Genomic DNA, 23,657 nt, shown 5'->3' on the forward strand with positions numbered 1-23,657 from the left:
TGGTGTTTCGCAGGGTAGACTTTGATGTATTGGAATAAAAGGTTATTCCTAATATCGTCCAGTAGCTTCCAACGATCTTGGATTTGCAGTATATTTGTGTTGGGTCGCTTCATTTCTTTACTTTACTTTCTACTTATTTTGTACTACATACATAGATATTTATAATTTTTTGGTTTTAGATCCTAAGCCTCCACAAGCTCCCCAAAACGTGACTGTCGGTCCTCTGGTTAAGACAAACGGCAGCTTGAACGTATTGTTGGAATGGACTCCTCCCATTTCTGACTTACCAATAGAAAGGTACAAAGTGTTCTGGAGCAGAAGGCTGCAAGGAGCCAAGGCGTTGGATTCTGTACTTGTACAACAACAAGTACTACCCAAGGTAAGACTCACAATAAATACAAAGGTTTTAACCATTGTTCATATTTTCAACAGTAGAAAGAGTAACGGTTCTGTTAATTTTTAAAGGGAACAACATGTAAACCTGCTCTTTTTTAGTCGTTTATAAAATGTGTAGGTTCTTTAATTTTCCATCTTTGTCTTTGATATTTATGTCACCTGTCAGTGTATAATATACAATCAACCAAATGCTTGTTTGTGTATAGGTAAGCTACGATCAACTTAAAGGGTCAAAGTTTAGCCTATAACTAGCCAGCTCAGAGGTTCTCAAAAATAAGTTCCTTTTTGTTCATCAAGATCGACCTACTATTATTTTTGCATACATAAAACTAAATTGACTTAAATTTTGAGTAGTACTATTCCTCTTCAACGCATGTCATAATTTTATCAAATGTTAGAATCTAGTTTTTCAAACAAACCACATGTTCTTTGCGATCTAGTCTTTGTTTTAATGACTTATCTATTTCAATTTGCTATCAGCCTTGAGAAGTTTTGGAAATTAGGAGTTCAAAAGGCTCCACTTTTGCTTTCTTTGAATAATTCGTTTATTGTGAATTTGGTAATACACAATACAGCACCTGGAAGAAACTGGAAGACTCACTTCATGAAACAATGCTATAACGATTCAATCATGCATAAGAAGAGCGACCCCACAAATTTAAAAAACTACCGTCCAATAATCAGTTTCCTAAATTGTTGGCCCTTTATAATGGTCTGACTGCTTTCAAAAATTATTGGATCAGTTCCCTGAGTATTATAAATAAAAATCAAGAGTGGTATTATAAGTAAAGTTAAATTTTTTTTTGTGGAAACTTTAAAGCGTCTGCTAAAAGTTACCGCCAAACGAAATGAGTCCGGCAGTATTAATTTTTAATAATAATTTCAAAGATACGTAAAAATAAGCACTGAGACTTTAATATTTCTTTATCTACCTTAAGCACCTGATATCTATAAATGAGCCGTTGGACAAAGCTAGCAGGTATCTTCTCCTTTAAGTGCCATCTCCCAAGACGAAGGTTGGATATCATCATTACTATCTTTAATATATCTACCGCTGCACTGATGAGTGAGTTCTATATAACTGCATTTAAACCTGTTCCTTAAATTTTTCAATCACGTCTCTCTCCTTCTTCCTACACTCCTTCCTTCTCTTATTCTTCCCTGCATTATCAGTCTTAGCATTTCATATCACTGTCCCCTCATTACGTATCCCTGATATTTAATAAAAATAGCTATCTAATTTTTATTGCGGTTATTATTTCGTATTCTTTCCCATTTCTCGCAATACTTCTGTGTTTTCTTCTGTGACCATTCTATTCTAAGCATCCCTCTGTAACACCACATTTTAAATGACTGTAGCTTATTTATGTGTTCTTGCTTCAATATCCAGCTTTCAGGTCCATATTGCAGTATGGAGAACACGTAGCATCTCAAAGCTCTTAGTCTTAGTGCTAACCTAAGGTCTTTGTTGCAGATAATTATTTTGATTTTCGGCTCTTATTTGTCAATCCTTTCCATCGGTACATTTCCCAAAGGTATGCTTGTTTGTATATTTATTTTCTTAGTAAGCATACCTGCGTTTAGTGTATGCATACCTACATACCTAGCAGGCATGCATACACTCAATATACATACTAACACTACAATATTCGGTGGCGCCCAAAATCCCGACAGCCAAAATCCCGACGGCCAAAATACCGACACGCCAGAATCCCGACACGCCAGAATCCCGACAGGCCAAAATCCCGACATGCAACAATCCTCGCATAAGCAAAAATCCCGACCACTACATTTTGAATATGTATTGTTTTCTTTTCAAATGCAATACCAAATCATATTATAGAGGATATAGTGTTGAAATTGAAAAATTAATTACTTACTAATAAGTACATACGTGTACTAATTATTATGTATTTTAAAAGAAAAAATCATTAAACACTTCATTTTATAATATAAAAGCTATACTTACTGAAATGGAAGGTTTTAAGTGACATGATAATTAATATCTATTATATGAAAGTAAACTTGAATTCAGAATTTGATTATACATATATTATTGGACTAAGTATATATAGTGTAGGAAACAAAGGTTGAACCTTGCAAGTCCGGACACAAGTCCGGTTTTATTTTTTTTCTGGTATATCAAGGGGTGCTTATTTTAAGACTAACATTTTCTGAAAAAATTTCGCCCCGGAACCCCCTTTTCACCCCTTTAAAGGGGGTAATTTGTGGTTTTTGCGGAACGTAGCCCTTCCTGTACCTTTTACAAAAAAATTCTTTCATAGAAATATGAAGAGGACTATATTTTCTACGATTTATTTCCCGACAGCATCTGTCTATCCTCCACCGTTTAGCGGGGGAAAATATTCTTTTATTTTTATAGAAATTTAGCCAATTGCACCCCCCTCTTAACGATGCTGGATCCTCCACTGTCGCTAAAGCATAAAAAGTACGCCATTCTTATAAAAATAATAATATAATATGTATAAGTATTTCTATAAAAATAAATGAATATTTTCATAATCTTTGAATATAATATCACTTGGTTTGAGAGGGGGGGGGAGGTGATCACCCCATCGCCCCTCCCTGGATCCGCCACTGCTTAGCGACCACTTACGGGTAAATATTGTGCTATTAAGGTAGCATTAATGCAATAAAATGCGTGTAGGTGGCGAAAATATGCAAAAATTGATTTTGGGCCACCACTGTGGCTTTGGGGCGCAAAGATTGTAAAATGTGCATAGGTCATAATTTGTAGGTTACACTGTGTTGTTTTATATTAAATAAGTGCTTTATCAATAAAACTAACAGATGACGAAAAAAAAACAAAAACTGGAGCCCGCCAAAGCATATATGAGGTTTACGGCGCCACTGGGCCGTAACGGTTGCTTATACGAAAAAAATGAATATGACCTAATTTAATTAAATAGTGGTCTTTAACCTGGTATAAGTTTTGAGGTAACCAGGTAATGAGAAAATCGTAAAAACATCCTCGCCAAGGGATAGTGGTAGTTTCTGCAGTATATTTTCAAGGATAGGGGTGGTTTCCGCAGGGATGTTGCAATAACCATATATATTTTTGAAAAGCACTATTAATGAAGTATATGCCCATATGGATCAAAAAGCAAAAAACAAAAAAAAATTTCAACCCCCCATTTTATTTATTTTTTTTTGCTACAGGGGTTGCACTAGGAAATCGTTTTTGGTGTCCATGCATGGGTAATAATAACGTGCACAAAATGACATATGAAGCATATTAATAAAGGGCATTGTGTGTGAAGGATTCCAAGAAAATCACTTTATAGCACCAGCACATGGGTAATCGCTGAAAGTCTTTTTACTCTAGCATAAACGGTTCAGATGGTATAAAAAGGGTTTTTTTAAAATGTAACACCCTGTAATTAAAATTAGGGCAATTACTTTTAAGTGAAACCTATACCAAAAAATCAGCCAATTATTTGTGAATAATTGCCGCAGGATTTCTTCTTAATTTCCGTTACAGTTAGGGAAAAATATATTTTTTTTAAAACATCTCTTTTAAAAACTTGTTAACTTTGGGACGCCCCCCCCCCCCCGCTAAACGGTGGATGATAGATATATGCTGTCGGGAAATAAATCGTAGAAAATATAGTCCTCTTCATATTTCTATAAAAAAATTTTTTTGTAAAAGGTACAGGAAGGGCTACCTTCCGCAAAAACCACAAATTACCCCCTTTAAAGGGGTGAAAAGGGTGGTTCCGGGGCGAAATTTTTAGTTAGTCTTATAATAAGCACCCCTTGATATAACAGAAAAAAAATAAAACCGGACTTGTGTCCATTTTGCAAGGTTCAACCTCTGTTTCCTACACTAATATTGGAAAAAAATAATTTAATTTATATACCCATGTTAGAAATTTTATTTAGAAAATTAGTTCATATTAAATGGTAAATACTTTTTTGTTTAGTAACAAAATATAAAAAACAGATGGCCATAAACAAAAAACCAGAAATAAATGTAAACATATTATGTTAAAAGAAACTTATCAAACCTGTCGGGATGCTGGCGTGTCGGGATTTTGGCCTGTCGGGATTCTGGCGTGTCGGTATTTTGGCCGTCGGGATTTTGGCTGTCGGGAATTTGGGGTAGACCCACAATATTCTATACATTTATTTTGTGAGAAAATTTTGTGAGAAGCTCCTCATATTATCATTAATCTTGAGTTGAGATGTTAGCAACTTAATTGGGATATAGATATAAATTACATAAAATAAATTCATTAAGCGAAAATTATTTTATTTTGTGATATAATTATTACATAAATAAGTACAATATCTGTAAGAACAATTTTTATACACCATCTGGAAACGATTGTATATCCAGGACACATTCACATGATACACCGACAGGTACTGTTTCGGACACCCAAAAATCCCTTAGAGGCTTCGGTAACCCTGAAGATAATGTTTCCTCACCGTCTTTGATCTCCCTTTTTCGCAAAACTTTTATTTTGTACACTTTTTCTATACATTGGTAAAATTTGTCGCACGAGCTAGAGTGACAGATACCGGTTTGGACGTATCTACAAGAAATAGTAAATAAATATGTAAAATAAAGACATAATATATGAGTTGATAAGAATTTTTATGAAATCCAACGTTGCTCACCCTCTGCTAACTATGAGCTAGTTCAAAATGAGCACCACTCTCTCCACAAGAATTGCTCTTTCGAAGAATTGAATCAATTTGTTAATGTTGTTTCTGTTCTTTCAAAACTTTCAAAGAGAAAAATGCTTTATTCCTTAACATTTTATTTAATTAATATTGCTCTGTTTCTGTCCTTCAATCTTTCCATTCCATCGTCTACTTCATCCCTAAATGATCTTCAGGTCTTCCTTTATATTTTCTTCCTTCAGCACTCCATTCTGTTATTTTGTTTACCAAGCGTCTTCTTCTTGATGTGCCTATCCGTGACGAATGTTGGCAATCATCATGGCAGTCTTCACTTCTTTTATTGTCATATTGGTAAAAAGCTCTTGGGAATATTATTATACAGTGATGAGCGAGCTAATAACCGGCAGAATGACGCAAAAGATGGAAAACATACATTGCGAAGTAAAGAGAGATGAAATTAGTAGAGGTGAAAATTATAGGTATAAACGTATAAAATAACATTACATTACATAGTTTCCCTCCTTTGGGAGTATTTTATAAAATTCTCCTCTCACAGTGACGGTTGTCATATTCCTTCGGTACGTCTAAAGGTGGGAAACTATGTAATGTAATGTTAATTTATACGTTTATATCGATAATTTCCATCTCTATTAGTTTCATCTCTCTTTACTAAGAAATGTATTATGTTTTCCATCTTTTGCGTTATTCTGCCGGTTATTAGCGCGCTCATCACTGTATAAATACTACATTAACAATAAATCATAAAACATACAACAAAATTGACACTATATCGCAAATAATTGTTAAAAGTGGATTATTTCCCAATGTCCCTGTTTATACTTTACCTTGGGTAATATTCTCGTCCTAGATCAACCTGTTGGAAGTTCATTTCACATGAACAGTGAGCACGATTGTTTGTTCTGTACATTGGACTGCCTTGAGATCTAGTCTAAAATAAGTAAATAGAGATTACTACTATTAAACTACTACCACTAAACTACTAGTACTAGTACTAGTTTTAAATAATCTTATACTTCAACGAGCCCAAATTGAGCCTTGGTCTTCTTTACTTTTTGCCTCCGCCCTTGTTTGTCTGTGGCTGCTCTTCTCCATACAGCTCTGTTTACTGCGTCTCCTCAGCGCTTTCTCGGCCTTTCCAACCGGTCTCTGTCCCTGCATTCTAGCATTCAGTGCTCTTTTTGGTAGCCTATCCTCTTGTATTCTTATCACATGTCCGGCCCATTGCAATCTTTGTATTCTAATAAAGTCTGACAGCGGTGCTTCCTTATAAAATTGATAAAGCTCGTTGTTGTATCGACTTCTGAAGATTCCGTTTTCCCTCACAGGTTCGAGTATTCTCCTCAGTACTTTTCTTTCGAATGTATCGAGTTTGTTTTTGGATGTTTCTTTCAGAACCCATGCTTCACTGCCATAGCATGCTATTAGTCGAATAAAGGTTTTATAGATTCTCATCTTTGTATTTCGGTGGACATTTTTAGACCGAAATATATGGGAGAGGGCAAAATAAGCTCTGTTTGCCTGCATTATTCTCTTCCGTATTTCTCCATCTTCTGATCCGTCGGCATATATTTCTACTCCCAGGTATGTAAACTTTCCAACCGTTTTAATGTCATCTTCATGTATAATGTTTTGTTGGACTATATTTCTTCTCGTCTGTATCATTATTTTTGTTTTATATATATATATATATATATATATATATATATATATATATATATATATACCGTTCTTAGCCGTCAACGCCCTTCGGTAGGGATCTATGGATGAGTATCACCAAGCCACAAGCCCTTATCCCTTGCCGTACCGCTCCTCCATAGGCCGATCAGGCGCCAGTTTATTCCAGTTATTGCCATATTTTTGTTTTTCTGTGTTAATTTCCAGACCTAGCCTTTTTGTTTGCATTTTTAACTCTGAGTATGTTTCCTGTGCTCCTGTTGATGTTCTACTCATAATATTGATATCATCGGTATAAGCGGCCAGTCGAAAGTGGAACCGTTCGGTGGGTCAGTAGGTTTCCTCGTCCAGTTTGCATTTGCCTAACCGCATACTCCAGTACCAGGTTAAACAAAGTTGGGGCCAGCCGATCTGCCTGCTTTAGTTCCTGCGAAATTTTTAAGTTTTAAATAATCAGTATGAGAAAAATTATGGGTCATACAATACCTGCTTTTGTTTTGTCGCAAAATTCAGTATGCAGTCGAGTTCTTTCTAGTGATTTACTATTTTATTTGGAAAATAAGCTACAATTTAAGTTTGTTAGTTTATCTAACGTTTCGGCTTTCATTTCGGAAATAGTCGTCAAATTTTTTTTTTTTTTTTTAATTCCAAATTTTAAATCAAAACGTCAAATAAATTTAATGTCAAACTTAAACTGTGGCTTATTTCCCAATAGTTCACAGAAATAAGGAAAAAAATATCCTGTTGGTGACACAACCCCCTCCAGGCCGAACCCAAATTTTTTGAGTAGTATGGACATCTATAATAATAACCTATATGTTTCTTGCAGCCGATTTTGATGATATACATAGTTATAAACAAATGAAGATCAAAAAACGCTAAATTTTCGCTTTTTTCGTCTATTACCAAAAAGTTAAGCATTTTAAACAGATTTGAGAGTAAGAAACTCATAAATCGTATAAAAAAGTTCAATATGGCGTTCGCTGAATAATATGTCTATCCTTATTGGTTGTTTAGAAAATTGCAAAATAAATCATAAATTTTCAGTTTTTATAAATATTCATAACTTATGTAAAAATTAACTTAGAACCTTCTTATTTCACGAAATACTGAGACTTCTGGTACTTACATCATATCCTAAATTTCAAAGCAATTGGTCAAATAGTTTAAAAGTTATTTAATTTGTTTATCCCAAATTTTTTTTTGCAACACTATAAGTCAGAAAATTATGAAGTTACAGTAATACTTTGGATAGTTTATGAAAGAAGAAGATTTACACTATTAATTTAATTTAAACAAATGACAAAAAATAATTCTAAATATTGCAAAATTATTTTGCAAGAACATGTAAATTAAAAAAAGGGGGGGCTAACTTTGTCCCTAATTATCCTAGGACAATTGTTTTTCTTGCTAAATGTGTATAAAAATTCAGTCTTTCTAAATATGAAAAAATAATTTTTCTACGGATAACGGTTAAAAAGTTATTTTAATTGTTTATAAGTAAGCAAAAAATCGACATGTTTTTTCAAAATAATTTTACACTGTTTAAAATTACTTTTTGTCATTTTTTTTTAATTAAAATAATAGTGTGAATCTTCTTCTTTCATAAGCTATCCAAAGTATTACTGTAACTTCATAATTTTCTGACTTATAGTGTTGCAAAAAAAATTAATTTGGGATAAACAAATTAAATAACTTTCAAACCATTTTGACCAATTGCTTTGAAATTTAGGGTATCATTTAAGTACCAGAAGTCTCAGCATTCCGTATAATAAGAAGGTTCTAAGTTAATTTTTACATAAGTTATGAATATTTATAAAATCTTAAAATTTATGACTTATTTATTAAGATGTATATATATACCTATCTCATGAAAAATATAATACTAAAAAACTGTAGTAAATTACGCAATATACCAATATTTATATAAATCACAACCTATGCTACGAGGATAGACAAGATCAGAAACTTCTTAATACACATCTTAAACTAGCAAGAGAAAAGAAAATTTATGCTAAAATTAGTGGCAGACATTTACTCATAAATAATGAAAAATATTCGGCCAAAGACTGGAGAAATATAGAAAAGGATGAAAATAAAGATGATCTTCAATCAGAAAAACCTAAACACAGTGTACCAGAAACACCAACAACACTAAGTTCTATAACATTTTTCGAAGACAGCCTCTCACAATTTGCCTTAACTACGCCCAAAAATTCATCACAGGAAAAAGAGGCTACCCAACAACAAAACTTAACATGATAACTACACTGACTGAAAAACTAAAAAACGAATCAACTACTGATAAAGGTAATTCAAAAAATAAGATATCGGAAAAGAAAAATATTACAGAACATAAAGAATTACTAAGAGGAGTGGAAAAGAACAAAAACGAAGATGAACACGAAGAAGGAAAGAAGCCAAAATCAAGACAAAACTCTTTTTCGGGTACCAAAGAAAGAGCTAATACTCGGAAGCAAAAGAGAAAATCCTAAGATTTTGTAAGGCAGTTATTAATTTTTAGACACACTCATTTCAATAATTAATAAAAATACAAAAGAAATAAAGAAAAGAGGATGTAAGATTAAGAGGAATATCTGGATGACTGATGGTTTAGTAAAATCGATTAATAAAAAAAAATTAACTACATACAAAATTTATGAACAAACCAGATGACCTAACATTAAAAAAGAATGCGTTATGTATTGCTAATATTTGATATTTTGAATAATGTAATCCCTGAGCACAACCTCTGGTTCATCAGGGAATTTCATCTTTTTTGTTTATTTACTAACTATTTATTTGTTATATGTCAGCCATAATGAGAAGTAAATAAACATTATTATTATTATCCAGATTTAGCCATACGGCTCACACTCCCTCTAAGGGGAAAATTGACTCATCCCAGATACCTACGGTATCAAAAGGATTGAGCTCTGGTGGGACTCTTTCCGTGTTATCGAGCCCTAGGTGACTTGGAATGCAGGTGTATCTCCCAGAAATGTTCTTACGCATCTGGCCGTCGCGAGTAGTACAGCTTTCTGCATGGTCTTATAAAGATGTTCATTCAGACCCAGCTTTTTTATGCTTTCGAGGAGGGTCTTCGGAATGACTCCAGTAGTAGACATAATAATCGGTATCGTCTGGGTACTTTGCATTCTCCATTGCCTCCGTATTTGAATTTCTAGATCTCTGTACTTGGCGATCTTTTCAGTAAATTTACTACGTAGATTATTGTTGTTAGGTATCGCCACATCAATTAGTGTTGTTTGTCTTGTTAATTTATTAACTAGTACGAGATCTGGTCTATTATGTGCCACTGTTTGGTCTGTGAGCACAGTGCGGTCCCAGTATAGCTTGTAGTTGCCATCCTCAAGCATACTCTCAGGGACGTATTGATAATACGGGAGATGCTCTGTTTGGAGAAGTCCCAGCTTGATAGCTATCTCTTGATGAAGGATTTTTCCCACTGCGTCATGCCGTTCCTTGTATTCAGTTGCAGCAAATGCCTGGCAGCCCCCTGTAAGATGTTGGATGGTTTCTTGGGCTTGACATCCATATCGGCATCTGTCGTTTTGAACCTGAGGGTCTTTGATGATATATTTCAGGTAATTTCTGGTTGGTATAACCTGATCCTGAATGGCCAGTAATGAACCCTCCGTCTCAGGGAACATCTTTCCTGATGTCAACCAGTAGTTCGACGCTATATTGTCGACATAATCTTGGCTGACTTCATTGGGATGTCGCCCGTGCAGAGGTTTACCCATCCAGGCGCGCACTTTTTCGTCCTTAGTAAGATGGTTTATGCGCATTTCTGGTTCCCTCAGTTTGATCGGTGTTGTGTCATCTACTGCGCAGATAGCGCGATGTAGAGTAGATGTCTCAGCCTGCATCTGAAAATAAGTTCTTAAATTAGCAATTTGTTTATCTAATTGCTCACCTATATCCATAAGTCCTCTTCCTCCTAGATTCCGTGGTAATGTTGTTCTTTCTACTGCACTTTTAGGATGGTGTTTTTGTGCCTTTGTGAGGTGTGTTCGTACTTTTCGCTGAAGAGCTTCTATATCTGTTTTTGTCCACTTTACAATACCAAATGAGTAGCTAAGCGCGGAACATGCGTAGGTGTTTAGTGCCTTAAACAAATTTCTACTGTTAAGGTGTGAGCGAAGCAGCTGTTTTACCCTTCGTATAAACTCAGTAGTTATCTCTGTTTTCATTTGTTTATGGTCAATTTTCCGCGCTTGCTTTACTCCAAGATATTTATACATATCGTTTTCACCCATGGCCTCGATGTTCTGGCCACTTTGCATATCGAATCCTCCGGGCTGTACCTTTCCTCTGACTATATTTAAAATACGACACTTATCTAGTCCGAAGTGCATATTAATATCATTAGAAAAAGTTTCTACAGTTTTTAGCATCTCGTCGAGTTGGTTTCGAGTGGAAGCCATTAATTTCAAATCATCCATGTACAATAAATGATTAAGCTTCGCCACCACATTGTTGTTATTTTTGATGCTAAAACCTGCATCTGAGGAGTTCAATAGCTGAGATAGTGGGTTCATAGCTAGACAGAACCACAGAGGACTCAACGAATCTCCTTGAAACAGGCCCCGGCTGATTACGATATTTTCAGTTTCGATGTTACTTTCACCAGGTATTTGAAGGTGAATTCTAGTTTTCCACTCTGTCATTATATGTTGTAAAAAGGTCACTATATTATCATCGACTTTATATATTCTCAATATATCTATAAGCCATTCATGCGGCACTGAATCAAAGGCCTTCTTGTAATCAATAAAAGCAGTAAATAGATTCCTCTTTTTGGAATATGCTTGATTAGAAATGACTGAGTCGATGATAAGTTGTTCTTTGCAACCCATGGAACCCTTAGCGCATCCTTTCTGTTGAGGCTCTATGATATTGTTCAGAGCACAGTGTTGGTATATACGCCGGGCTACACAGGATGTGACCAATTTATACAAAGTTGGAAGGCAAGTAATTGGGCGGTATTTTGCTGGATCTTGGGTGTTATTTTGATCCTTCGGTATTAAATAAGTGGTTCCCTGAGTTAGGAATGATGGTATATCCTGCGGATTAGAAATAACACGATTAATTAGTGTTGATAAGCATTCATGAGCACTCGAGAACTTCTTGAGCCAAAAGTTTTGAACTCCGTCTGGTCCAGGAGATTTCCAGTTATGAAGCTCTTTGATGATATTTGAGACTTCTTCAGTGGTGAAGGGTTCGTAGAGAGTAGTAGTGTAGTGTTGGCAGTTCTGTGCCGCATCTTCTATCCATCCAGCATTGTTGTTAAGAGCAGCTGGTGTGGAAAGTTGATTTCCCCAAAACTCATGAATTTCTTCTTGGCTTGGGTAAGACTTATCGAGATTTTCTACGGTGGAATTGAGTTTCCGATAGAACGCCTTCTCAGCAGTCTCAAAAAGGGCATTGTCGGATTTTCGGTTGTTACTCACTTTGTACCTTCTTAGTCGTCCTGAATAAACTGAGAGTCTTTGTTTTAATGTATCCAGGCACTATTGGGCTGTGTTGTTTTCTGGATCGTATCTTGAGTGTCTTGAGTATCTTATTATTATTATTATTATTATGCTTATTATGATTATTATTATTATTATTATTATTATTATTATTATTATTTTGCAATTTTCTAAGCAACAAATAAGGATAGACATATTCAGCGAACGCCATATTGAAGTTTTTTATATGGTTTATGAGTTTCTGAGTTTCTTATTCTCAAATTTGTTTAGAATGCTTCTTACTTACTTCTTAGTAATAGACCAAAAAAGCGAAAATTTACCGTTTTCGATCTTCAATTGTTTATAACTATGTATATCATCAAAATCGGCTGCAGGAAACATATAGGTTATTAATATAGATGTCCATACTACTCAAAGAATTTGGTTTTGGCCTGGAGGGGGATGTGTCACGAGAAAAATCTTATTTCTCTGGACTACAAATGAAATAGTAAATTACATACTAGAATGCCACAAGAAATAGAGAATATATTTTTTTCTACCACTGGTAATTTGATTGCTAGTTTCATCTTATTTCAGTGGTTTTTAAATCACATTGGCCAAAAGGTAGACTATACACACCAATTTCAGTAAAATAGTTTGAAATGCTGAGTGCTATAAAATATACTGTAGAATAATAGTATATTATGCAGCGAGCATTTAATGATGTTCATTATGAAGCGAGTATGAGGGATACGAAACGAGCCGCCTAGCGGCGAGTTTCGTATAGAGTACGAGCTTCATAATGATAATTAAATACAAGTTGTATACACGATTTTTTCTATGATCATTCACAGCAAAAAATATATTCAAATTTATTAATTTTGTAACGCAAACAAATTAAGTAGCTTGTCAGTTTGACACTTTGTTTACATATTGAGAACTGCCAAAGCAGTTTTTGACTCGCCATTTGTGACTGCGCATGTGTCACCTTTATCGCAGATGCCATATCGCGATTCTATTGGTTAAAAATCTGTATCGTAATGAAAAACTGTATCATAATGAAGTTCATTATGATACAGGTAGTGACATCATAATCCATATCATAATTGATATATTATAGTACAGTTGAGTCCGCGAGTCTTTACCCGTGCGTTATCATTTAAAGCATACGAAAAAGTCGGAAATTTACTAAACGCAACAGCAAGTGACAGAAAGTGGGCTTTATTGCGATCACGGGTTATAGTATAATATTTGACGTTATCAAATAAATAGAATGTCAAATTTAAGATTTGCTTTAAAATTTTGCTGCATAATTAGCTTATTTGCACGTTTGAAGTAGCTTAATAAATTCTTTTATTATCATTGATTAATAAATAAATAAACTATTTATAAAAAAATTCAATAACATATTTTCTTTTTGTTATTTTATTCACTTTGGCGGAACATTAAACATAAGCATTCCTTAACTGTGTCAACGAGGTTAGCTTTGTACGTTGTCAAAATTTATCGTAAAATAACATAAACTTATCATAAAATTTATTTGTATACTATAAAAAAACTTCAAAATACAAAAATTTGACAAAATAACAGCAAAAAATTCAACAAACCTTTATTAATTTTGTAAAAAAAAATGCCACAAGAAAATAGCTTCAGAACAACATTAACAAATCTTTAGCCACAAAAGTAAATAAACCAAAACGTCAGAAATTGTACTTAAAATATGTGAAAACATCCCCAATCGTCTTTCTTTGTACCTATCTCTTTTTAATGCACTGAGTCTAGATCGTTCATAAAAATAACATGTGTGTTTACTTAATAACAGGCGGCAGCTGGTTTGTCATTATTTTCATGCGTGAAAGAGAAGGATGCTAGATAAAAAGTATGTGTTTTATCTCGCCAGGTATTAATGACGCACGGGTAAAGACTCGTGGACTCAACTGTATGTATGCTCCTTCTCAGAGGCATCTTCCAGTGCGTCACAGTTTTTCGATTTCTTTCCAACGCATTAAGTTGTAAGTGACAGAAAAAAAGGTACGTCCGTGATTAAAGTCATTTATAACATTTATTCTAGTTGTTGATAGATGTCGCTATAATCGAACAAAAAATGATTTATGTATTATCTATACGACCTTAATCTGTACAATTTGTAAGACTCTATACAAATCAAAAAACGTTCCTTTTTATAAATGAAATAAACACAATTGATTTGTTTTTATACCAAATTACGATTACGATTCTGACAACTGTCAGATTTAACTAAAATGTCGTGCTATGATTCCATGATTCTCTAAATTCTTAAAATCATATATAACATCATGAATGACACACTGAAAGACTGAGAAGAACTTTAAAAATTATAGTCGTATAGATATGTAATAGGTAAATAATGGGTAAATACCTAAATCGTTTTTTACGATTATAGCGCCATCTATCAACAAGTGGAATAAATATTATAAATGTGTATGTATCACGGACCTACCTTTTTTTCTGTCACTTGTGACGCACTGATAGATGCCTCTGAGAAGGAGTATAGTATGAGGGTAGAAAAAGTACAATATTAAATTATAAATAAGTTGAAAGCTCCAAAGATAGTGAAATGTTTAATTAAATCATGGAAACACAAATAGTAAAAAAACGTCTCTGGGAAATATCAGCAGATAATAAAATACAGGAAAAGTAAGGCCGAAATAATCAAATAAAAAAGGAGTAAAGAAAGCAAAGAATAGAAAAAACAAGGAAGATTTGGAAAAGTTACATAAATAGTAAACATATATTTTGTAACACAAATATTGTGTTTATATGGGATTGAGCCACAATTGACTATAATGAACAATTAATGAATATAAACACAATATTTAACTTAGAGACATGCCACAAGAAAACAGTTTCACAACCATATAGGGTGTCAATTTGAAAAGTTGCCACCCCCTATAATTTGGTCCCTATATAAAATCTAAAAATATACAAAAACACGTCAAATTTTTTGTGAGGGGGACATTTTATAGACCAGTTTTCAACCAAATTACACTAACCCTCTAGCGGGGGCAGACGCAACCCCCAAAATCTTTAATGGAAAGGGGGGTTGAGTGATACCTCATTTTAAAGATCGTTCGATTACCTTTTCAAAAATACCACATCCATTATATTTCTTTTCAGTAATTTTGGAAAAATCAAGTGAAACCGTACAGATACTAAATATTGAGTTCAGAACTCCAAAAAAATTTTTTGGAGTATTGAACTCCAAATTTAATTTTTTTTTTGGGGTGTTGAAGTATTTAGTCTTTTTTAAGTATTTTTGGAAAAATCAAGTAAAACCGTAAAGATATTAAGTATCGAGTTCAGAACTCCAAAATTTTTTAGAGTATTGAGTCCAAGTTTTTTCCAAAAGTACAGAAAATAAATATGAGGCATGTGGTATTTTTGAAAAGGTAATTTAATGACCTTCAAAATGAGGTATCACTCAACCCCCCTTTCCATTAAAGATTTTGGGTATTGTGTCTGCCCCCGCTATAGGGTTGATGTGATTTAGTTGAAAACTGGTCTACAAAATGTCCCCCCTCGAAAATAAAATGACGTGTTTTTGCATATTTCTAGATTTTCTATAGGGACCAAATTATATGGGGTGGCAACTTTTCAAATTGACACACTGTATATTATTCGTACGCGAGTATTAAATAGCAATCTCTTATCAGTTTGAAAATTCCAAATAAGTCATACATCACGCTACAAAAAACAAAACAAGTATACTAAATTATTAATCTCTGACATGTTTCAATTCCCATCTAGTACACAGTATACATTGTTATAATGCTATTTCTTTATGGCATTTATGTAATTTATTATGCTAACTGGGAAATAAGCCACAATTTAACTTAAAAAATGATTTTATTGGCTTTTCGACTTCCACCTCGGACGTCGTTATCAAAATACAAAATATTTCTAAATTAAACTAAAATGCTGGTGCTTAGTAAAAAAATTCTTCTAATAACTTAATTTGATCTGACTCATTCATATCGGCAATCAGACATATATTATACATTTTAAAGTAGAAGACTTTAAAATGATATTGCCAATATTTATGAGTTGCGTTCCTGGGACGACTATATTTAAAGATATTGTTTATACAGGGTGTCCAGAAACTCTACCGACAAACGAAGACAGGAGATTCCTCAGGTAATTTTAAGACAATTTAACCAAATTCAGTTAATTCGAAAATGCTTCCTAAGGGAGTTAGAGCTCTTTGAAAATGGCGTCTTGTAATTAGTTTTTCCTAAATATCTCCAGAACTCTTCTAGTTACAAAACAAAAATTGGTACGCATATTTATCTTCCAGAGATAAATCGATTCCATCCATTGCGAATTTATAGTACCGGTCACAGGTGTCCGTTTTGGGTAGGGTAACGGTTATTTTATCGCATAACTTTTTTGTCTTTAAATTTTAAGCATTTTTTACTTTGGATTATTAAATTGTGAGTTATGCTAGTACTAAAAGGTACTCTTGATTTAAGTCGGCAGGACACACCGTTTTCTAGAAAAATCTATTTGAAAATTTTTCGTGTCTTAAATTTGAAAAAAAAAATTGAAAAAAATTTTCAAAAAAAAAACGGTGTATTTTACCAACTTAAAGCAAGAGTAACTTTTACTACTAGAATACCTCATAATTTAATAATCTAGTGTCAAAAATGCTTAAAAATTAAAGACAAAAAAGTTATGCGATAAAATAACCGTTGACCTACCCAAAACCGACGCATATGACTGATACTAGAAGTTCACAATTATTGAAATCGATTCATCTCGGGAATATAATTAAACGTACAAGTTTTCGTTTTTCTAAATATTTTTTTAATTTTTTTTTTAACTCTAACATGAAGTAAAAACCACTTCTATGTAATTGGTATATTTATTAAAAATTTTAAAAATCCCAATGGATTGAATAAAATGTGTCCAATTCAGAACGTTTTCGGACCTATCAGTCCATCATCAGTGAATTCGAATACTTGCTAAATAGCCCCAAAACCAAACAATGGTTGAATTTATAATTCAATCTACATTATGTATGTCATAGTAATATTGAACAGGCTAAACGCCGATGTTAAAAGATATAACCTCCGGGAACATGGTGAAACCCTACCAGGAAACTTAAACAACCATCTTAGGCCAACGTTGACTACGAAGTCAACAAGCCAACTACCAAGTTGACTTGGTAGTCAACGTTGGCCTAAGATGGTTGTTTAAGTTTCCTGATAGGGTTTCACCATGTTCCCGGAGGTTATATCTTTTGACATCGGCGTTTAGCCTGTTCAATATTACTATGACATAATGTAGATTGAATTATAAATTCAGTCATTGTTTGGTTCTGGGGCTATTTAGCAAGTATTCGAATTCACTGATGATGGACTGATAGGTCCGAAAATGTTCTGAATTGGACACATTTTATTCAATACATTGGGATTTTTAAAAATTTTAATAAATATAGATACCAATTACATAGAAGTGGTTTTTAGTTCATGTTAGAGTTTTTTAACTATATGGTATACAGCCAACCTAGGAAACTTCCCCTTTTTAGTTTTTTTTTATTTAAAAATCGAAAAATTTTCAAATCGATTTTTCTAGAAAACGGTGTATCCTATCGACTTAAAACAAGAGAACCTTTTAGTACAAGAATACCTTACAATTTAATAATCCAGAGTCAAAAATGCTTAAAAGTTAAAGAAAAAAAGTTATGCGATAAAGTAACCGTTGCCCTACCCAAAACGGACGCCTATGACCGGTACTAGAAATTTGCAATGGATGGAATCGATTTATCTCTAGAATATAAATACGCAAACCAATTTTTGTTTTTCTAAATAAAAGCGTTCCGTAGGTATTTAAGAAAAACTAATTACCAGACGCCATCTTCAAATAGCTCTAGCTCCCTTAGGAAGCATTTTCGGACTAAGTGAATTGGGTTAAATTGTCTTAAAAATATCTGAGGAATCTCCTGTATTCGTTTGTCGGTAGAGTCTCTGGACACCCTGTATATCTATGTATTATTAATATTGTTTATAATTGAAAATAACATAAATATAACATCAGAGTTTAGTGTTAGTGTTGAGAGTAAACTGAATGTAAGACAAAATGCTTACAATGTCGGGATAGTATCACGAGGTTTTTTCCTTGTTTTTCCTCGTGATCTACTATGAAATCACTAAAGCGCTGGTTTCCTCGAAAGCGGTGCCGACAAACTGCGACCGTAACACTGCGATGAATGACGTCATAAAAAACTGAACCATGCAAAATAATAGCGGTGGTTTCCAAGGATGCGTTGGAAGCCACCGCTTGCTGAGTGTGCACATTCCATTGCCGCAGTGAAGAACCTTGAATTTTTCACCGTAATCTGACGTAATTCATCGCAGTGCTACGGTCGCAGTTTGTCGGTGCCGCTTTCGAGGAAACCAGCGCTTAACGCGAGAATTTTACTGTCACCATTGCTTGTGGTCGTTTTTTTAAAGACAAATCACATGCTATGATTTTTTTGTGACGGATATTCTTGAGTTAAAGTTGATTTTATGTAATCGAATGAACTACCTTTAAATAAAGTCGTCCCAGGAACGCATCTCATAAATATTGGCAATATCATTTTTTAAAATCTTCTACTTTAAAATGTCTGAATTGTCGATATGAATGAGTCAGATTAAATTAAATTATTAGAAGAATTCTTTTACTAAGCAACAACAATTTTGTTTAATTTAATAATATTTTGTATTTTGATAACGACATACGAGGTGGAGTCGAAACGTCAATAAAATCATTTTTTAAGTTAAATTGTGGCTTATTTTCCAGTTAGAATAGTAAATCTAGTATACACTTTAGTAAAAGCAAAAAATATTTTTTAGGAATTACCGAAGTTCGAAAATTTCTTTTGAAACCCTCATTGGGCATTGTCAACTTTTCTATCCTTTTATTAAACTTTCTGTCGTCTATTTTATTCTCATTTTCATCGTAGAGTTGATTTTCAGCTTTGTCATCCAAAAAAGTGTACTCGAATCCATTGCTGAGTTGCAGGAAAATTAAGAGCAGCACATTCAAATAGATCTAGAAATAAAAATAATTTAGTCAAAGCTATATTCCAGATTTTTTAATTAGATTTCAAGAAAAAATACAATCTCTAAATATATACAGGGTGTGGCATTAGTGCGAGGAAATGCAATTACTCCTTTGTCGTAAGAGATGCGAAAAAAGTAAAGTCAATGAGATAAAAGTTGAACCACATATAGCACTATAATTTAACAATATTTTTAAATATACAGGGCTACCCGTATTAACAGCACGACAAAAATTTATGTTTTTTAAATGGAATACCCTGTATATTTTTACACTAATTTTTTGATACTCCTCGATGTTGTCTTTCTTAAATATAAGGTTATGTAATATTATACGAGGTAGTTTAAAATATAATTTCGATTTTTTTAGTTTCGTAGCAATATGGAAAATAATAATATTAAGTTGAAAACGATGATGTATAAGATATAAAACACAAACATAACAGTACTGGTCAATGAATAATAAGGTCCGCTACCTGCAAATAAGTAGGCAAATTAATAAAAATAAAATCAATCCCAAAATGGCCCGCCAGTTGACTTAATAGCAGGAAAAATCCTGCAGCAATTACATAGCAAGACCATCGTTACACTCAAAAACTTTCTAAATGCAGTACTCGAGCTATAATACGCAAAAATAACGTGGAAAACAGCTGAACTAAGCATGATCTCCAAACCTCGAGAGCCGACCAATATCATTGCTACCAATTGTCTTCAAACTATTTGAGAAGATACTCTTAATAGGAACACAATTTATACTTGACCAAAAAGAAATCATTCCACCCTATAAGCTTATATTTCATAATAAATGTTCAACAATAGATCAAGTATCCTGCACAACAAATGTTACAAAGAGATCGTTTGAAGAAAATAAAATATCATCAGCCATTTTCTTAGACATGCTAACTGCTATGCATCGCAAGAGTATTAATAAAGTGTGACACACAAGTGATTTACTAAAAAAAAGCGAAATTTAAGAACTACGGCTGATCAAAGCAGGAATGTCACAAGGCAGTTTCCTGTGACTAACAACCAACACTATATGTATTGAAAATTTGTGACATTCCTCTTGCGATAAATATTGAATTAATCATATTTGCGGCAGATACTACAATAGTAATTGTTGGACAGCCATTAAAAGAGTCGACCAGGTACCTCCAAAACGCAGGAAACAACATAAATATGTACTTGAAATAACAAATAGTGCATAAAAATTAATAAAGGCAAATCTACCTATATCTAATGCACTTATAAGCAAGTAAATAATCACCTAGTTATAGTGTAACCTTACACGATAACAGTTAAATACCTATAATATATAGAACATCTTACTGAGAAGAAGATTGAGGAACTGAAACTGAGATTTAAGAAACAGGATATTAGTAAAATGTTTACAATATAGAATCAAACGCGATACAATCCAATATACTCGTAGTACAATCAATACAATTAAAGATGATACACACCAGCAATGTCTTATAGTATACAAATATGGGACTGTATTTACATAACTGCAATTTTACAAAGACAAGACATAAATTAAATTGCCAAGGGTCATGAAAAGCAACCCCTTCTTCTTCTTGCAGTACCATCTCCTATCGGAGGTTGGTTACCATCACAGCAATATTAATTTTGTTGGCTGCAGCTCTGAACAATTGTATTGAACTGCATCCGTATCACTCCCTTAAATTTCGCAACCAGGAAATCCTCCTGCGTCCCACATTTCTCTTTCCAGAGAATTTTCCTTGGATTATGAGCCTTAGCAGGGAGTACTTTTCCCCTCTCATTATGTGGCCTAGATATTCCAGTTTTCTCGTTTGTATTGCTTTTATGATTTCGCATTCCTTCCCCAACTTCAGTAAAACATCTTGATTTGTTACTCTATGTGTCCATGGCATTCTCCACATTCTCCTGTAGTACCACATCTTCAATGTTTTTGATGTTTATCTTTTTCAGTGTCCAAGCTTCCATGCCGTACAAAAGTACGAAGAAAACATAGCACCTTAACATTGTCGTTCTTAATTTCACATTTATGTCTCGGCAGCATAGGAACTTTTTCATTTTGATAAATGATTGTCTCGCAATTTCTATTCGCCTCTTAATTTCTCTTGTCTGGTCATTAGTATCAGTGAACCAAACCCGTAAATATTTGTAGGACGTTACTCTTGCTCAACTTGCTTATTATTTATGGTTAACTTCACATTGGTGTATAGCTTCTTCTTCTTTTGCCCTTTAATTCGTCCAATTCTGAACATAGGCTTCCCCCAGTTTCCTCCATTCGCTTCTTTTTAGTGCTTTCTGTTTCCAGTGCGTTCCTCCTATCTTTTTAATGTCGTCTCCCCATCTCATCTGGGGTCGTCCTCTTGCTCTCTTTCCTGTCCATGGTCTCCATTGTTGTATCGTGCTATTCCACCTATTGTCCGTTTGTCTAGCGTTATGACCTGCGAAGCTCCATTTTAGCCTGGTTATATGTTGACCTGCGTCTTTGACTTTTGTTCTATTTCTGACCCAGTTGTTTTGCTTTTTGTCTGTCAATTTTACTCCTAACATTCCTCTCTCCATGGCTCTTTGTGTCTTTATTATTTTATCCATGTTTGCCTTGGTCAAGGTCCATGTTTGGCATGCGTATGTGAGAATTGGGAGTATGCACTGGTCAAACACTCTTGTTTTTAAGTATTGTTGTATTTTTTTATTCTTTAGGACCCATTTTAATTTTCCAAATCCTGCCCAGGCTAATCTGACCCTTCTTTTTACCTCCGCTGTTTGGTTTTCCTTATTTATTTTTATAATCTGTCCCAAATATATATAATCATTAACCGCTTCTATTGTGGTGTCGTTTAGTATTACGTTTCTATTGTCTTGTGTGTTTGTCATTGTTTTTGTTTTGGCAAAATTCATTTTTAGACCTATTTGTTCGGATTCATTTGATAGTTCGGTTAGCATGGTTTGTAGTTCTTCAAAACTTGATGCTATGACTACTACATCGTCTGCATATCTTAGGTGGTTTAGTTTCTTTCCATTTATGTTTATTCCCATGTTTGTCCATTCCATTGTTTTGAAAACATCTTCCAGTACTAATGTAAATAGTTTAGGAGAAATAACATCTCCCTGTCGCACTCCTCTGTTAATTGGTATGGGTTTTGTGGTTTCTTCCAATTGTACTGTCATTGTTGCTTTCTTATATATATATTATGTATTAGCATTCTGTATCTGGAATCTATTCGACAGTTGTTTATAGCTTTTTCTATTGCCCACATTTCCACGCTGTCAAATGCTTTTTCGTAGTCAACGAACGCTAAGTGCAGATCTATATGGTATTCGTTAGCTTTTTCTATTAGTGTCCTAATTGTTAGAAGATGGTCAGTGGTGCTATATCCCTTTCGGAATCCTGCCTGCTCTACGGGTTGATACGAGTCCAATTTGTGTGTTAGTCTGTTGTTGATAATCCTCATGAATATTTTATACGTTTGCGACAGCAGTGAGATGGGTCTGTAATTTTTTATGTCCTTTCTGTCGCCTTTCTTAAATAGCAGGATTGTAAGATTTTCGTTCCATTCGTCGGGTATTTCTCCTTTATGTAGACACTGATTAAACAGATTTCTTAATGTTTGTAAGATTTCTTCTTTCCCTTCTTTCAACATTTCAGCAAGGATTCCATCTGGTCCTGGTGCTTTGTTGTTCTTTAATTGTGATAGTGCTGCTTCTATTTCATAATTTTCTATTTTTGGTAGTGTTTCTGAGTTTACATTCGTGATTGTTTTCTTGATATATTCCTGAGTGTTGAAGTTTGCGTCTTTCTTTGAGGTGTATAGTTCTTTATAAAACCTTTCTACTTCTTCTGATATCTTATCTTTTCTCCTCTCTTCCCGTCCTGTTTCATCCTTTATTGAAATGAGTAGTGGTTTCCCTAAATTTGGTCGTAAGCATTTTAGGCCCTTATTTCTCTCAATTACTTTCTCGATTTCATTTTCAGTGTGTTTTCTTAGATCCTCTCTGGTTTTTCTTCTAATAAGTTTGTTTAGTTCTACGTATTCTACTGTGTTTCTTTTGTTTTCGCTTATTAGTTTTCGTCTACTTTCCATTAATTTAACTGTCCCGCTACTTAATCTATTTTCTTTTGTTGTTAGTTTTTTGGCAATTTTCATTCCCGCTTCCAAGAGTTTTTCTTTCATTTCTTCATTGATCTTATTAATTTCTGACTCTGCCTTTGCTACTTGTTGATTATATTTTTCCCTTAAAGTCTGTCTATATTCTTCTGCGTTTTGTCTTGTTCTGCTATAGTCAATAGCCGTTGGTTTTCTTCTAGATTTCTGCGTCGCTAGTTTGCTTATTTCTATTTTGGCTCGTAGTATGCGGTGGT

General features: G+C 33.8%; 2 protein-coding genes across 3 annotated transcripts in view; one reads left to right on the top strand and one right to left on the bottom strand.

Moving 5' to 3' along the window:
• The window catches only part of LOC114329583 (anosmin-1), a 242,873-nt gene that overhangs the window by 139,781 nt on the left and 79,435 nt on the right, over window positions 1–23,657 (top strand). For both annotated transcript variants that reach the window (XM_050641925.1, XM_050641926.1), the window contains exon 4: window positions 180–379. In XM_050641925.1, coding sequence (XP_050497882.1) covers window positions 180–379 — 200 coding nt within the window. The remainder of the gene's footprint in view (window positions 1–179; window positions 380–23,657) is intronic.
• Window positions 4,653–23,657, bottom strand: part of LOC114329577 (prothoracicotropic hormone) — a 44,461-nt gene continuing 25,456 nt past the window's right edge. The window contains exons 2-4 of the mRNA XM_050641927.1: window positions 19,101–19,292; window positions 5,892–5,995; window positions 4,653–4,955 (exon numbers count right to left, since the gene is read on the bottom strand). Coding sequence (XP_050497884.1) covers window positions 4,724–4,955; window positions 5,892–5,995; window positions 19,101–19,292 — 528 coding nt within the window. The 3' untranslated portion in view covers window positions 4,653–4,723. The remainder of the gene's footprint in view (window positions 4,956–5,891; window positions 5,996–19,100; window positions 19,293–23,657) is intronic.

Source organism: Diabrotica virgifera, chromosome 1 (assembly GCF_917563875.1).
Source record: "Diabrotica virgifera virgifera chromosome 1, PGI_DIABVI_V3a".
In the NCBI taxonomy this organism is placed as follows: domain Eukaryota; kingdom Metazoa; phylum Arthropoda; class Insecta; order Coleoptera; family Chrysomelidae; genus Diabrotica; species Diabrotica virgifera.